The 18522-nt window shown below is 35.5% G+C and overlaps 1 protein-coding gene across 1 annotated transcript in view; it reads right to left on the bottom strand.

Annotated features, from left to right (window-relative positions):
- Window positions 1-529: 529 nt before the first annotated feature.
- The window catches only part of DSC1 (desmocollin 1), a 245197-nt gene continuing 227204 nt past the window's right edge, over window positions 530-18522 (bottom strand). Inside the window, exons 13-22 of the mRNA XM_059138997.1 lie at window positions 17209-17375; window positions 16641-16775; window positions 15075-15260; window positions 13226-13485; window positions 13000-13142; window positions 8881-9093; window positions 7147-7386; window positions 5496-5614; window positions 3909-4163; window positions 530-2815 (exon numbers count right to left, since the gene is read on the bottom strand). Of these exons, the coding sequence (XP_058994980.1) occupies window positions 2618-2815; window positions 3909-4163; window positions 5496-5614; window positions 7147-7386; window positions 8881-9093; window positions 13000-13142; window positions 13226-13485; window positions 15075-15260; window positions 16641-16775; window positions 17209-17375 (1916 nt within the window). The 3' untranslated portion in view covers window positions 530-2617. The remainder of the gene's footprint in view (window positions 2816-3908; window positions 4164-5495; window positions 5615-7146; window positions 7387-8880; window positions 9094-12999; window positions 13143-13225; window positions 13486-15074; window positions 15261-16640; window positions 16776-17208; window positions 17376-18522) is intronic.

Here is an 18522-nt window from a genome sequence, read left to right as displayed (position 1 = left end):
CTTTAAAACATCTATTGTGAATAATTTCCAAGTAACAGCCTATTCCATTTTCTATTTTTTTTTTTAAGATTTTATTTATTTGACAGAGAGATAGAGAGTACAAGCAGGCAGAGTAGCAGACAGAAGGAAAGGGAGAAGCAGTCTCCCCGCTGATTAGGGAGTCTGGAGCAGCTTTCAATCCCAGGACCCTGGGATCACGACCTGAGGGAAGGCAGCCGCTCAACTGACTGAGTCACCAAGGTTCTCCCCAATTTCTAAAGGTAAACATAAGTATGTATATCAAATTTTATAAAATGTTTTTCATAACTCAGGAGAATTGAAAGCTCAGTAAACTTAGAGAGGTATTTAACAAAGCTAATTTATAATAATTATATCAAATTTCATCTATCTTGGTATTCCTATAGAATTTTTTAACTTGGAATACTTTTGAGATCTGAATCAAGATAAAAATGTAATTGTATATTTTCCCTAACTATAGATTTAATTACAGAAGAACAATTCATAATGATTTCCTATTGATAACTTATATGAAATAATCCATAAAGATAATATAATGTTTTATTAACCAACTCAATTGGTAAACAGGCCAGTGGAGTTTTATAAATTTTATCAGTCATACAAATAACATTTAGTTTTGAGTGTAAACAGAGATTAGGGTTTCCTAAAGAAAGACAAATCATACTTCCTTTGTGAGATAAACTTTAATAATATTTGAAAATATTTAAGCTAGCCAAAACTGCTTAATACAAATTCATTTTCCGTACTTTCTAACAATTCTGGTAATACTTTAGGGTGTCTTATTTTGATAACTTTTGGCTTTTAATTATACTTTATGTTATAAACATAAAGTTTCTCTTTCCTATTTAAGTAAATATAATAAATGAAAACATAAACAAACACATATAAATTAATGTTTGGCTAATAGTTTTTAATTGCTCAGAAAATGTTCTGCACCTACATTCAACAATATAACATGGCGTGATTCATTTCCAAATTTTTAATGTGATACTTAAAAATTTCTGAACTGGTACCATTGTCAGAGTAATGTATACCTCAGACAACATAAATTGCATTACCCTCCAAAATAATTTTACCCACAGTTGCTATAAAAATCGTACATTATGGACATCCTATAAAATAAAATATTTATTTATTAGAACTACTTTTATATTCTGCTCTAATACCCAATTTCACATCAAGAAATAGCTTTAATCAGAAGCTGTAATTGAGAATAAGAATAATTACAGAATTTTTTAAAAATCAAATAATCTTTTCAATAGTTAACTAGTTAGTAGATTAAAGAAAATGAAACAGTTTTTTGGTCTGAATGAGAAATTTCCATGGAATATATGCTGCTATTGTCTGCAAATTTAGAGAGTTTGGCACAAAAGACTATTAAAATATTATTTAAATATATAACTGCTTTCTAAATTAATACAATATAATAGCCTATTAAAATGTTACACATTCAAAATAATTTATTAACTCATGTGTTCATTCATTTATCCATCATTGAACAAATGTTTGGTTGAGTGTTGCTTTCATAAATTTCCATGTTTTAACATTTACATGCTAGAAATTCAGTATTTCTGATTTTCCATTTTCTTAAAGTAATTACCAAGGTAGGCGGAGTGTTAAATTCCAATATGGATCCTCATTCCATTTTTACCATATTTAAAAGGCTAAGCACCGTGTGTCAGGCTTGCAAATCTAATGCCTGCCAGGCTGGTTTTACAAATGCTTGAAGATGGCCAGCCTCTGCCAAACTAGACAGTGCATGCTCTTGTCAAAGTATTTATATTTTAAAAAGGTAATAATACATCCCGGTGGGCAAACAAAACCTATTTGTGAGTCTAAGTCACACCATGGGCATCAAGGTTGCAATTCTTTCTTGGAACTTCTCCCATCTGATCCTTATAAAATCTCTGGCTCACATTATTATGGGCTTGTTCTGGTCCATGCCTTTCCAACAAACCTAGAAGCTGTAGGAACCTGAATATGGATTCGTATGGTCAAGAGATCCAAGGACCAAGCGCTGAAGACTCCTGAAAGCGAGAGTGCTGAGAACATCTCCGCAGTGTGAAAAGTGTAGTGAGAAATGAGTACTTATTTCCCAAACTGAAGACTGAACCAAAGAATACGAAAGTCCTTCAATACACAGGTAGAGAAATCAATTCTCCGGCACCAAAGACAGTGTTTCTAAGAACAATCTCCCCAGAATTTTGAAGGAAAATATTTAATTTTCATCTCAAATTAAAATGCATTTTTTATTAGCCTCGACAATACCCAGCTCTCCCACCGCACACTTTCGTAGCATAGAGAGTAACATAAGTTTTCAAATAGAAGATGCAAGAACCACATTGGTAGAGTCCTGAAAAGGGCGATATATACATGCATAGAAAAGAAAATTAACACATGAAACTTTTCTTTCTAGAGAATATGGAAGTCATGCGAGACGAGGAGAATTTCAGGGAGCCTTGTATTTATAGCATCCTTATCTATACCTGACTCAAAGTTTACTTCCAATAAACAAAATATTAGCAGATGCTGCTATCAATTTACATTCAACAAACTCCTACATATGCATTTGTAGATGTTTCTCTGTTAAAACACACATTTATTTCTTGACACATGTCTTTGCTAGCGTCCTAAATTTGGGTTCCAGGTGATCTAGAAACTCAAGCCCTTCTTCGTCCTGCCGATCACTGCAGCAGCCTACAGAGCCTGCCATAGACCCTTTCCCTTCGTAGTTATACGAACGCACGTAGTCTTCAGAATGTTTATGCTCCTCGTCTTGTCCACACAGGTACACCTTCTGTATCAAAAAAGAGCACATTTTATTATTTTTTTAAAGACACCTAAACATATTAGCATAAAAATAATGTCTTTGATTTACCTTTTACTGTTTAATTTTTAATCAGAGTGTGTCCTCTAATGGATTCCTACATATAAAAAATGCACATGATTGGTCTGTATTATATTCATTCTGAAAATATAGCAGATATATAAATGCTCCTAGCGAACACATTTATGAAAATTAAAGATACATGCATATCACAAAACTAACTTATGATTTCCCATTTGAACATAAGAGCTGTATAGTTCCAACATCTCTTTGTAGGTCTTCACATATTTGGGGAACCCATATAGGCTATGATTCTTCCATTTATATACAATTATGGAATATATTCAACTGGATAAATATTAACCAGTATCGGTTAATCTGAACCTAAAACAAGGAACTAAAACCCAAAATAAAAGCTTGACAGCCTGTCTGGTTGATGTTGATAGCCAGGCCTTTATGACCACACAGAGGATTCAGTATACTAAAAAATGTTTATAATTTATGATCCATGTATCATTCTATACAAATCTTTCACTCCAAATGATTTTTCTGGTAATTTTTAGGGAAGAAGCTACTGGTCCTCTTGTACTTCCTAAATACGTATATATATATATGCCCCTCCTAGATAGTTGAGCAGTTTTGTAAACCTTATTTTAAAAGTTAGACTTGAAAGGATCATTTTTCTGTTTGGGCTTGGGCCTTAAATCCATATATATGATAATTAAAGAACTTAAAAGGTGATGAGTTCCAGGTGCCTGAGGAGGAAAACTTTTGGGAAATCTTGATTTAAAATCGTTTTTAGGGGCCTCTGGGTGTATCAGTGGGTTAAACGGTTGCCTTCCACCCAGGTCATGATCCCAGGGTCCTGGGATCGAGCCCCATGCTGGGCTCCTTGCTCAGCTGGGAGCCTGCTTCACCCTCTCCTCCCCACTTGTGCTCTCTCTTACTATCTCTGTCTTTCTCTTTCTTTCTCAAATAAATAAATAAAATCTTTAAAAAAAAATAAAAAGTAAAATCGTTTTTAACTTTCATGGAATATGAACTCAAAGACATTGGCACTCACCTCACCAAGCCGAGGTTGGGTGAAGCTGTGCCAGTCGGTATAAGTGTATCTTCCAGCCTCCATTACTCCCTGTCCTGCTCCCTTGACAGATTCCAAGGTCTGATGTCCACCGCCTTTGCTGGAATCCAAAGTGTAGCCACCTTTTACCATCTCAAAGCTTTGCTGTGTTTTGACTCCTTGGCCACCAAGAGTTCCAACAGACATGCTTGTGTCACAAATATTGGATGTCTGTGTGGGGAGTCTAATATTTGCTTCCTAAAAGTAAAGTTAGAGTTATAAAATGAGTGAGTCAAATTGAAACTAACAATTTCTTTTCATTTTTCTTTCCCATCAAAATTGATTATATTGAAGTCCGAACCCTCAGTGCCTTAGAATGTGATCTTGTTTAAAAAGAGGTCATCACATATGTATTTAGTTAAATTTAGATGAGGCCACACTCAGGTTGGGTAAGGTGAAATTTGAACACAGACATGCACAAAGGGAAAAGAATACCATTGAAGATTTGGTTTTAAGTCAAGGAACCACGAGTTTATGATTCTTTGGAGTCTATCGATAGGTCCCCCAATGATAGTGATCAAAGGAGCGAGACTGATACAAAGCAAAGGTCAAGCAAAGCTTTATTTCGCACCAAGCATCAAGAACCAAACCGACCATTCAGGGCTGCCTCTTACAGGGAGGGCGACCCCTCCCTGCCTTACAGACTAACTCTTATAGAGCAAAGGCCATGTGGTTGAGCCTGGTCACACACAGGTGGCCAATGAGATTGCAACACACAGAGAAAGCTGCACAGTCATGCTAGGTCACTCACGGGTGGTCAATTGAATTACAATTCACCCCATAGTAGCTATTTGAACTAGCCTATCACCTTGGTCAGAATTGGCGTCCAAAAGGTGGGGCCCACACTCCTTGGTAGCTGGGGAGACAGTATTTACACCCCACTGATTGGATGTCTCCACCTGGCTTGACTCATTCCTGCATTCGGGCTCTGTTATCTCCACCTGACCTGACCCACTCTTGTATTTGGGCTCTGTTATCAGGGACTGGTTGACCATATTCTACTGGTTTCCGGGACTTGCTTTAAGAAAGTTCCCCGGGTGGCGGTGGGGGGGTGGTGGTTAGTTTAAGTTTTACTGCATAAACAACAAAATCACTGTTTAACTGGATGGAATCGCTCTGGCTAAATAGGCCCTTACACTATGAAAGTAATACAATAGAATTATAAAGTTAAACGAGTTAATCCAGGAATGCCTGGTGGCTCAGTTGGTTAAGCACCTGCCTTTGGCACAGGTCATGATCTCAGGGCTCTGAGATTGAGGCTCATGTGCTCCTGGTTCAGCAAAGAGTCTGTTTCTCCCTCTCCTGCCCCTCCTCACTGCTCATGCTCTCTCTCTTTCACTCTCTCTCTCAAAAAAATAAATAAAATCGTTTTAAAAAATGAGTTAATGCATGCAAAGCACATGGAGTTCTGCTTGACATAGTAAGTGCTCAATAAACATTAGTTGTCATTATTATTACTATCATTATGTAATACTCAGCTGTTATCATTTGATCACCATACAATTCATACCAAAGTGAAATCTAATTTACCATCACTTCTTCTCCAGGTCCTTCAGTGTTTGACACAATTAAATTTTGTTGGGCTACATCTGGAAAACACTTCTTTACTGTTCTCTTAGCAGTAACACAGAAACAAGCAAACAGAACACCTAAAAAATAAAAAAGTATTTAAGTAAAATAGTATTTATTTTCTTGCTGGTGCATATCTTTTTTTTTTTTAATTTCTTTTCAGTGTAACAGAATTCATTCTTTTTGCACCACACCCAGTGCTCCATGCAATAAAAGCCCTCCTTAATACCCACCATCTGGCTCCCCCAACCTCCCACCCCCCGCCCCTTCAAAACCCTCAGGTTGTTTTTCAGAGTCCGTAGTCTCTCATGGTCATTTAAATCATGATATTTTAAAAGTTTCTTCACAGAACTTTACAGAATTTGTTCCATAAATTAAGATCCCTTTGGGTTATGAAATTTAAAACAGAGTATATAGACCATCTCTGTCTGACTAAGACTATTATTAGGCTAAATGAGAAATAAATCAGTTAAAAGTAAGAAGGATGAACTGAGCATAGTTTGTTAACAGGTCTCTTCCCAACTCCAGAACTAACTTAAATGTTTCTCTTCTTTCCTCCACACTGAAATAGTAACTCCCTTTGATTGAAATTTAAGCTAGTATTACCGATAATTCAAATCCATACAGAACACACTCAAAGGGCATTAGGCATAAATACAAACATGAAAGGCAGTTACTTAAAATCTGTGGCCACTTTTGAAATTGTAATCACTGTGCTAAGGGGCATGTCCAATCTAACCTGCAACTCAAGTCAATGAATTAGGACACAGTAAAGACTACGTGGAAAGCCTATAAATGCAAATAGGTTTTGTAGTCCAATAAATGACTAAAAAAGGAAGGAAGGCTAGAGGGAGGGCGAGTGGGAAGGAGAGATGAGAGAAGGGTGGGCAATGATTTCCATCACTTTTGCATCTTGAAAAAAAGTTTGCAGAATGCAAAATCTCAACATTCTTTGCATGCATTACTTTTCCTCAGTGGCTCACCGTGACCATTTTCCACTAACGAGAGTCTTTTTTTTTTTCTTTTTATAATTCCAATTTTCTTTCTTTTTCAAGTTTATTTATTTTAAGTAATTCTACACCTAACGTGGGGCTCTAACTCACAATCCTGAGATCAAGTGTTATGTGTACCTTTGACTGAGCTGGCAGGCACCCCTCACTGGAGTCTTCTTCAGATGTATGTTAAATACCTTTATTAATAACAGCGAGCATAAACATCTAAGCGACTTTTGGAAGTACTCTTCACTAATTCTTCCTGTGCATAAACTTGGCTGGTTAAAAGACTATGTTTTGTATGGGAGGGAATCTTAACCAACCTCTTTATTTTACTTGTGGAAAAATGAGCTTGAAAGAAAGGAAACGATCTATCCTGGGTCTCATACCTTCTTCTTGGAAGAACTAAGGGTACAGCTCTGAAAATTAGTTTAAATTTAACCTGCTCTTACTGATATGTTTCTTCTGTATCAAAACCCCCAGTCATATAGTACACACAAGATTTTTAAAAGGACACATTTACCAAAGGCTATAAAAGGTCATTAAATAAAGAACCACCATATATATTTTTAAATATTAGATAAGCCTTCAACTAACACATTCTAGATAATTATACTTACATAACAGCAATGCAGAACCCAACACCATGGCAAGAATAGCCCATCTTCCAAGTATTACATTTGGCTTAACATCTCTCACATTTTTTATATTCATTTTACAGTCTGATGGCGTTGTACAGTCACATACTCTCACTGTTAACATGTGTTTTGCATTTAAGCCATGCCTATCTTTTATTATGAGAGGCACAGTATAATAGTTATAATCAAGAATTTGCTGCTGACGGAGAATGGCAGTTTTACCTAGAGCAAAAAAGGAATATATGTTGAAACTTTTCAGTTGCAATATTAATCTTACTTGATATGCTTGGGGTAGGCTGGGGGAGAAAAGGTGCAGAATTTAGCTTAAGGAAAAACTCTAGTGGTTCTTTTTTTTTTTTTTTTTTTTGAGAGGGAGAGACAGAGGAGGGGCAGAGAGAGAGGGAGAGAGAATCCTAAGCTGACTCCATGTCCAGCACACATGACCTGAACTGAAATCAAAAGCCCCACCTACACTTAACCTACTGAGTCACCCAGGTGACTCACCCCACTTTTTATTTCTTCATTTCTTTTTTTTTTTTTAAGGTTTTATTTATTTATTTGACAGAATGAGACACAGCAAGAGAGGGAGCACAGCAGAGGGAGTGGGAGAGGGAGAGGGAGAAGCAGGCTTCCCATTGAGCAGGGAGCTGGATGCGGGACTGGATCCCAGGACCCTGGGACCATGACCTGAGCTGAAGGCAGATGATTAACCCACTGAGCCACCCAGGCACCACCCCCCAACTCCTGCTTTTTATTTCTTAAAAATGATTCTGATTTCTTGAAAAACCAGAAAAATAAATTATTATTGCTCTATATTTATATTAGACTAATCTATACTTAACATTACTCAAATACTATATTAAAACGGATTGATGTGTTCTCTTAAAAGATATTTGGAACTAGACACTAAATATATTATCTATTGCTTTAAAAACATACTTTTGCTCTTTTCTCTGGGCTGCCAACACCCCATTCAGACTGAGGAAGACCCAGAAACTTTGGGGCCATGGGAGCCACAGCCATAGCCACATGGACTAGCACCGGATTCACCCAGGAAGCCAGGGGGACACGGGCAGCAGGCGTCACCACATTACCAACTTTGACAAATATGACTCAGGTCACTTTTAAAAAGTTAATGTGAGGCATTACTCCTTAGACGGGAACTGGAGCCTCTGCCCAGCTGTCGACCTTGACAAACTATGGACCTTGGTCAGTGAGCGGACACCGGTAAATGCTGCCAAAAACAAGACTGGAGTTGTTCCTATCACTGATGTGCTGTGCCCCGCCTACTGCAAAGTTTTGGGGGAAGGGAAAGCTCCCAAAACAGCCTGTCATCATGAAGGCCAGATTCTTCAGGGGAAGATCAGAGAATAGACATAGACTCTTAACAGTTCAGATTTGGCATTTCATTTCCATATATTTTTAGCGACAAAAGACCACGTTAATTTCTTCTATTTCTATTGTCTGAGTGTGTGTGTAGTGAGGAGAAGGGCTGGTGTCCTGGTAGCTTGAAGCCATGTGGAAGGAGGTGCAATAAAAGCTAATGAGAAGTTTAAAAAAAAAAAAATTAAAAGCAAGGTATTATCCTTTTGGGGGGATCAATAAAATAATTTCCTAAAATAAATGTTTATTTATCATAATGAACTTAAGGTGAATGTCAAAACCATCAGTCATCTTAAGTTCCTACCGATGAGAAGATTTAGCATAATTACATACCATCTTTTGTTTCTAAATTCCAAAGTTTGTTGGCAGAATTATCCAGAAAGAATTGAAAAGGTGGACCATTCTCAGGTCCATCAGCATCTACAGGTTCCAGCACAGCGTAATCCTTGTCATGCTGACAAATTGTCACTTCCTTATCAATTTGTGGTGGGTGATCATTAAAGTCTTCCAAAAGAACTACTAATGTTCCCGTGCAAGATCTGCCATCTATGAAAAATTTAAAAATAGGATATTTCTTTGCTTAAAAACTTATTTTTGGCATCTCTGTGACACACCGCTGACATCTGCTTTCTAGTGGCTGTCTGAACTTGAATTTCACACACTTTGGGATCCCAAATACCACTGCTACAAATACAAAATAGTGACATGTCACTCTTCCTTGAAGCTTGATGGCTCTATCAGATGTTATCTTGAGGTGCTTTTTAAAATGAAAAGGTATGACATGATGAGCAATGTCACTACAGAAGAGCCACCTGAAAATAAAATGGATTCCTTACAGCTTACTTTGTGAAGTCATTTGTTCATCTTGCATATACAAAGACTTCACTTTAGGTCATCAGTTACTTCCTTGACTTCCTCTTCTGACTCATTTCCTCACATACTCTTTTCCCAAACTTTGTAAAGCTTCTCAACAAACCCACTGGGTGCACCCTTCCCTGTCTGCTTTGGTACATTCTGTCGCCACTTCTGGGAATATTTTTCTCTTTCTCTTTGCCTGATCATACTTTGTTATCTTCCAAGAATCCGCTCAGATATCTCCTCCTCTTGAAACTTGCCGTGACTTTTCTAGACAGTGGCAGCGATATTCTCCTTTGATTTCTCAGAACACTTTGCTCATCATTGACTCACTGGCTGAACTGTAAACATGATCATCTTCAGAGCTAAGTTGTATTCGTCTTGAGAACCTAATGCTCTGCCTAGCATTTCTTGGCTAACTTATAACTTCATAGTAACACCTTGAACATAATGCAATTACTGTTTTATACTTTCCAAAAAACTTTGTTGAGTAAACCATAAAATAAGTTTGCACCTTTCCCCTAATTCAATAAATATGCTTTTGACCATAGGAGCTATTACTCATCTCCAGATGGCCACTGTTATTGGCTTAAAGCATTTCACCTTGTCTCAATATTTTTAATGAAAATATTACCGATGATTTGTGTTTAAGAGATAATGAAGTTCAAAAAACATGTCTAGATTTTCCCATTTGTGAGAAGATAATAAACTACAATAAATCGTAAGCTCTCAAAATTGAAATAAACAGAAAAATTGATCCAGTTTCTCGTTTTTTGCTTCTAAATTTGAAGCATTAGATAAATTCAGCATTTATCATAAAGACCACTATAAATCATATGCAAATATAATCCATTTTACTTTGAAATAACACTTAAGCCATATCTTATAGTATATTTCAGTGATTATTTGCTTATTTAACTTATTAAAAGTTATTTTTAAATAAATGACTTTATAAAAGGCCACTGTTGCATATATATTTTCCAAAATTATTCTATCTAAACAAATTTTATAATATCTAAAAATAAAAGAGAGCTACAGCTCTTCTTTCTTTTTTCTTTTTTTTAACAGCTCTTCTAATAAGAAATCTGCAATAGAACATAAACATTTTGATACTGCCAGAAATTTGTAGATAAATTTGAATACAAGTGACAACTTCAAAATCAGCAAACTAAAGATGATGTGTTAATTAGCACAATTAATCTAGTTAGAGGAACATAATATAAATGAGAAGCAGTGAAATACCTTTTTATAGAAAAGATACATTACTTGTGATAATTAATTATCATTCCCAGGGAAAGGAGACTTAAGAGGTATTAAGAGAAGAACTGAACACAGACGAGTGGAAACAATCATGGAAGATGTCACTGTCATTCATCTGAAGCAGTTAAGTGACCTGAATTTCAAACAGGATGGGCAGTGCTATACTAGGCAGAGGGTACATGAAACAGTGCTTTCTAGAGTGATAGCACGGAAACCAATCTGCTTGGCAAAGAAGACTGACACAAGAAGCAGAAGTAAATAAATTGGATTCAAAGAAAGCTAAAAGAATGTCTAGGTTATCATCCTGAAATATTTATGAGCACCAAAACTAAACTTTCATCTGGAAATAAAAGTAATTATTAAGATATCTGGCCCTTTGGAAGTATATATTCATTTTGTTTACAAAAATAAACAAAAATGTTGATGTCACCATGTGGGTCTTTACTTCTTTGTGAGCACACACAGATTATCCATGAGCCTGGGACATAGACTCTTACAGTTCAGATTTGGCCTTTCATCTCCTTATATTTTTAGCGACAAAAGACCACGTTAATTTCTTCTATTTCTATTGTCTGTATTTTCCTTCTCTTCAAATAATGTTTCATTTTCCTATCACTAAGCTTCTCATTTCTGTGAAATGAGGGGCAGCTCTTAACTGATTTCTACTTATAATATCCATACAATCTTTTATGGGGAAAGTTGTTATACTAAGAACCTCTTATGAGAATACAGTAATCCTTTCATTTATATCATGTGAGAATTTGACTTATCTTCTGAATTCTAATTTCTATAGTAACTTGCCTAGTACTTGGAACTTACTAGACTATTAACATTTGTGAAATAAATGAGTAAACAGAAGTCCTTCTTTGACATCATAATCGTGCTCTTGAACCACTCCGCTTTCACTTCTCCTTCTATAGGAGCAGCAAATCATCCAGGGTTTTAGAGTGGTGGCAACATTATTTCTCAGCTAATGTTCTCTGCATTCTTTAGTGGGTTTTTTTTTTCCTACCTGTATTGAAAGAACTTTTAACGTAGTTCTGTAGTTTTAATGTAGTTTCTGTGAGAGGTATCAAGAGGAAGAGAGGTTCGTATGCAAGTGGTTAAGCGATGATATTTACAAGGACACTTACATTTAGTTTTTTTTTAGATATTGAAACATAAGTATTTTTGGCACATGGAAATAGTACTATTCAAGTGTTGGTGCATTTTTGTGAGGCATATGTTAACCTACTAGCACATGTATACAAACATACTAGTAAATATAGGGAGGTTGCTGTGTGTGGGTCTCAGCCTGCACATAACCAATCTTGTGGCTAGACTGGCCTTTGTGGTTCTTATATGACTGCAAGGTGTCCCAACTATCAGGAAACTCTGGGGGAAAAAATGCTTTACTGTACTTACAAGTCCTGGAAATTACATGGCACTTCTGGGGCCACACAGAGAGGATGTAGGGATCAGGGAGAAAAAAAGCAGGCCTGGGATACCCCTTTTATTGGGGTCAAGAGTGGGGGTTGAGGGTTTCTGGAGTCCAGTCTTCAGTGGTGAATTTAAAGCCTAAGAGTAGAAATTTAAAGAGCTTGGAAGTGAAAAAGCAAGCTGCCCCAGGGGTCAGTTACTGAAATCAAGATCTCTAAAACAAAGGAGCCTGGGCTGGTAGGGCTACTGGGATGTGGTCTGAATCACTGTCTTGTCTGCTTGGTAATGTTTATTCCAGATAGGGATCTTTGAAGCAGATGCCTTAGCAACCAAAGCTTAAGTAAGGCGGGTACTTGCATTGAAAAACAAACAAACAAAACTGTTGGGGTATGATACATTGCAATGGTCCACATTCAAAAGTTGTCTACTGTGAGGAGTGTACATTCAGAAGGATTTGGAAATGACTACTTTATGACATTTGAAGGACATTTCTTCACTAGATAAGTTCTAGAATTAACTAACCTTGGAGAAGGATTGTAAACCAGAGCAAAAGATGTAGTCATTATTTGACCATTTCTTAGGAAATAGGATACTTCCATTAAGAAAGGCTCAAACAGATCTACCTTGAACCCAATTGTTTTAGAAGGACTAAACCCTCTCAGGAAGCTCAAGCCATAACTATCTAAGTATGTACTCCTGAAAACAATGGAGATCCTAGAGGATGCCACCATGTCTTTGGCCATTCGTCCTCTCCTAGTTTTCATTACTGATGCACTGGAGCTGACATTGGGTGGTCTCCAACAAATTGAGCAATCTATGCAAATCTGTTTTGCATTAAATTTTGATATGAAAGTAAACAAAGTTCACCCCAAGATTTCCTTAAAAATATATCCTCTATTTCTACAAAATTGCACTTACCTGTATCCATTGCAACCACAGAAACGTTGTATTGGTCGTTTTTTACAAATTTTGATTCTCTGTCTAGTACTTTTATAGTTCTCAAGTCACCAGTGTGTTCATTAATTTCAAACCAGTTATCTTCATCTCCTATCTTCTTATACCTAATTTTAAAAAATCAAACGTAAATGCTCAAGCCAAAGGCTGGACATAATCTCAAAACATATCATTTTGAAGAATACCTTACCTTAAGCCTTCACCACTGCGTGTATCAGGATCCAATGCTTTGTATCCCTGCAATTCTTGTCCAACTTGGAGGCCATCTTTACTCTGAATAACTTTCACTGGCGGTTGGCATTCAGGACCCTCATCGCTGTCTTTAATTTTAACAGTGACAGTTGTAGTGCACATAGTAGGAGTTTTTGAATTTGCTGCTTTAGTGAATTGTGCTTCATTAAGGACACCAACTTGCAAAACAACCTGGCGATTCACTTCATAGTTCAATGGCTGTTTAATAAACATACTTTAATCAGTCAATCTGTAATACTTTATACAGAAGACTTATAATTAGGATTCCAAATTTTAGCACAAAAAGGAATATCATTTTTGTGTGTAAAATGTTACCAAAAGCAGGTGCTAATATACTTTAAGACTAATGGTTGACTTCCTATAATGAGAAATGCTATCAAATGCAAAATTATTGATGATTTAACCAATTTCTCTTCTCACCTTTCTTCGGGAAGATCCTGACTTTATTTTTTTCATTACAAGTTTAAATATTAATAGAAATACAAAATAAGTGACTAAACCCAAATTTATCTAGTGGGAGAATAGTGATAACTGAGACAACAGAAGTATATAAAGAGTATAAGAAGTATATAAGATAATTAGACCACTGGGACATGAGATTTGGCTATAATGGAGCAGTTACTCTGAGTGTATCTGTAAAAATTATAGTGATACTATCTAGCAGCATCTTTTGGAAGCACATTATTTTTAGGGCTTTTTAAAAAAAATTATCATATTTGAGTTTATGTAGCTCCTAATCAAAGTGTTCAGTCCTGAGCTGAATAAGAAGAAAGAATGTTGAAACAATGGTTAAACAATTAGAGACTAAAATCCATCAAAATAACATAAAAAGGAAAGCAAGAGAAAGAAGTCTAGACCCCCCCAAAATGATAAACAAACAAACAAACAAACAAACAAAAAACTCCAGGAAAAAAAAAGAAAAAGAGAGTGAGAAAAAGAATAAGCAACATAATAATAAAGGGGCATTTTCTAAAAATCATAAGAGGAAAGTACAACTTGTGTCTGTAGCTTTTAAGAAAATCCACTCTCCCTAAGATATTCATCAGGGAAAATATGTTAGAGGTTAGGAAAGGCAACACATAGAAAGACTCAGAAAGGAACCAATTGTGTCTTTAGTCATCCCTCCCTGAATATGCCTGATTTCATCTGATTTCAGAAGCTAAGCAGGGTCAGCCCTGGTTAGAACCTGGAAGGGAGAAAGGAGCCAGATTTAGTTTATCATTCTGGGTGGTACTAATTGCGACTGTATTTTTAAAATCCCAATGTGTTGGCTACTTCAAATATAGGAGGATTAATGACAATAGTTGCTAAATAGTTAATAAATAGTCTGTTATACAGCATAGAGAAGTAAAAGTATAATCTGAACATGAAAGCAATTGAAAAGACAAGAGATTTGATGTCCAGTAGTGATTCTTCCATTTCTTTCTTTCTTGTGTTCCAAAAAATTAAAGATCAAGTGGCTGCCTAAGACTCCTTCTAAGAACAATATTTGATTACTAATACAATATTTCTTTGCCTGGGTTTTCTCCATCTATAGAACAATGTGTTTTTTGCCTGCAATGCCCATCTTCTAAGAAAAAAATGAGGGTTAAATAATAATAATAAAAAAAATTTAAGTAAACAAATGTAAATCATTTCAGCATTACGTTGCAATTCTCTAGTCATATGTTTACAGAAATTACTATGGAGATATATATAGTATATAGGATATAGATATGTAGAAATCAATGCCCAAGTGTACATTAGTATTTTTTAAAGTATTGCTTGATTGTTTTGTTGTTGTTTACCTTGACAACACACAAGACTGCTTCATTTGTATTGGGGTCTGTGCTAATTTTGAAGTTTCCATTTTCATTTCCCTGTAGGATCTTGTAGACAGCCTTTGAGTGAGGAGTGTTTGGCAAGTCCTGGTCATGTACCGCCATTCGTAAAATCTCAACGTCAATTCTGTTTTCTTCTACTTCTGTAATATACTAAAACAATTGCCTCTTGTTATGATAAATTGATAGCTTTAACAGCATGATTTTCTACTTTAAAATTTACATTTAAAGAAAAAGAAAATAAAGTGATATAGGAACGTGTGAACATAAATTGGAAAGGACTTAAAAAATTCATGCATAGATTATTTCTTTCCTTACTAAACTGCTTTTTCAAATCTTACCCATTCTTCAAATACTAATTCATCTCTTAACTTCTAAATTTCTCTGAAATCACTCAAGCCCTCAGATTTTATCTATTCTGAATTTTATCTATTCTGAATTGCCCTGTTTATATCAACATAGTAAGCCTTTAATATTTATAGATAATTATAACCTACACTGATTTCTTATTATTACTGGATGACTTGTTATTATGCCAATTATTGTTTTTAATTCAATTTAATTTCCCTAGCAAACATTTTAAGGAAAAAGTTTTTCCTTTTTTGAGGAATTAAATCACATTTTTTCCTCTTCCCTCCAAAAAAGAAATACAATTACAGAAGCATATTATATTAAAAGATTTTTAAAAAGTAGTAAACCATAATCTTCTAGAAATGTAAAATAAATTCATAGAAGGATGAAAAATCATTAGAGTACAATAGATCTTGATTCTAATCCCAGTTTTTCCTCTTACATGGTCTAAATGTATGAGATCGTCAGCAAGTTACTTAACTGACTTTTCATTTTCTCTAAACTATGGGATAAACATATCTTTACAAGGTGTAGGGATTCATATAAAATATTGTATGAATGTGCCTGTCACTGGAGGTTTTCTTTTCTTTAACTTGTACTCTGGTACAGATTAATGAAAAAATTATTATTTATTAAAAGTTCAGGAAAGAAGAGCCATTTCCTGGAAGTATCTTCCTATATATATTTCTTGTACTGTGTACTTCCTAAGGGAAAGTTCCCTCATACATGATGCTGGGAGAATCTGCATATAGATAATGGGAGGTCCACACTGTATGTAGTGCTGTCCCAGCAAAGCAGAGGATATAAAGCTAGTCTCTTTTTCATCTTAGGAAGTTGAAGTACAAAGGATATCAGAGAGAGAGGACCTCTTTTCCTGCACTCTATAAAATAAACTTAAACCCAAGGCATCCAACAATAGAACTTGGCATCCAAGACACTGGTGAATACATGAATAACATCAAGGGCTAAGCAGCCCTTTGATAGCCAAGAGAGTAGTTTTTTCCTAGCATTTAGAAAAAACTGGTTCTTCAATTATTTTTTCAGAAATCATATTCTTTTCATGTTACCTGTAAGTGGTCACTCTTAAAACCAAAATATGGAATCTCACAGAACTACCAAATTCCTTGTGTTTTTTTGAAAAAGTGAAAGAACCGAGGTAAATGAATCCAAAGAGATACTCACAGAAGTTTCTGTAAAATATGGTGGATTGTCATTTTCATCCTCAAGTGAAATAGTAATTGTTCCTGTATTAAATAAACCAAAAGGTTGGCCCCCCATGTCTCGCACTTCCATTTTTAACTTGTATGTATCACAATGCTGGAAAAAAGAAAAAAAATGAAAGAAAAAGGTACACTGATGAACTCATCTATTTCCTATAGCTAGTGATTCTCATTGCCATTGAATAGGCTCTCATTATTTTATGTTCTTTTTTGATGATTTTAAAATATATAAGTATAAATAAGAATAAGAGATTGGCTAGTCAGTGCAATAGAAACCAGATATGTCTACCATAAAATTTCAAAATTTAAAGCTATTTTGCATCCACACATCACATCAGGTCAATGATCTTCATGAGAACTTGCCCAATACCTTGTGCTTTCCCCAAATCTCCTTAGACACAAAGGAGGTATCCAGAGAAGCCCAAACACAGGCTGTAGGGAAACAATCTGGGGAGGTGGCCAGACTCCTCTGGGAGTTCATTATGAGTATAAATATAGTTTAGTGATTCTAAAATTAATCAGTTCATTACTTCTCTATCCAGTAAAGGTGTAGTTGTGGTGATGACACCTGTATCCGGATGTATAGAGAAATGCTTTGGATGATCTGGGATTTGCTGTAAGATTTTGTATTTCAGACGAGTATGGAGAGTGTCTGGTTCATCAAGGTCTATGGCAGTCACTTGTCCCACTGAAGTTCCTGTTCAGAAAAATCCCATATTGTCAACAACTTAAAAGAGTCATAAACCTGAATTACAAACAAGGTATGGTTGTAGTGTATTCTCCCCAAAATGACAAGTGTATTGATTTTACAAACAAGTGGAGTGTCTTAAATGCTCTTCCAAACCCCAGGCTCCCCTTAATTATGTGGGTATTCTGAATAACAGGGTTAATATTCCCCATGTCTAAGAACACCCACCCCACCTTTGGTTCGTGTGGTCCTCCAATTCTTCCCTTCAACCCACCACCCCAGCTCACAAGTCATGTTTGGATGGGATCTTCTTTGCATGTCTCACATCTTTTATGGGACAACTTGATAATGTTATGAGAGGAATAGCACAGCTTTGAATATGATAACAAAGAATTTATACCTTGATATTTCAATAAATCTGCTGAATTGTTAATATATGCAAATAATTATTAATATATGTAAGACAAACATTGTATAGCAACCTGAGTATCATTTGGACAAGATTTAGAGCCCAGAAGAGTATAAGAAATGTTACTTTAGCAAATCAAGAATTATGAAAGAACACTGTTAAACATGCATGCAGAGGCAATGACAAGAGAATGCAGGAGGCATTTCTTGTAACTTTTTTATTTTCAAAATAAAATGGATACTTCGTGCCTAGGTCACAATCTTGGCTGTCTATAACATTAAATTGGTTTGCCATTTTTTTAATTTGTTTGGAAAATATGCCAAGTAAATGTATGTATATATTGTTATAAGTCAGATAAACATTTCCATCAGATGATTTATTTCTGGGTCTTTGAAAATGTCTTGAAACTTTGTAAAGATTCCAATTATTTATTACTTTATGAATGCATCTGTGATGCCTATGTACATGGTCAAAATAGAAAATGTGGATAGCATTTGTCTGTAACACACACATATGCATCATGGATTAATCTAACAAAGTTGGTAACTTCCCATATTAGCTGCCTTGTACTTACACAGAGCAAAAATAAGCACAAAAAGGTTTGCCTTTGAAGAATTTATGATCTTCAAAGATTACAAGGTTTTATATAGAATATCTTTGACACTCCAGCATTGTTAAATGCTTTTGCATAATTGTTTTACAACATTACTGGGGATTTTAATCAAAGCAAAAATCCAGTTTTTTCCT

Source organism: Mustela lutreola, chromosome 11 (genome assembly GCF_030435805.1).
Source record: "Mustela lutreola isolate mMusLut2 chromosome 11, mMusLut2.pri, whole genome shotgun sequence".
Lineage (NCBI taxonomy): Eukaryota > Metazoa > Chordata > Mammalia > Carnivora > Mustelidae > Mustela > Mustela lutreola.
Note: the sequence above shows the minus strand (reverse complement) of the source record. Positions and strands in the feature narration are given on the sequence as shown.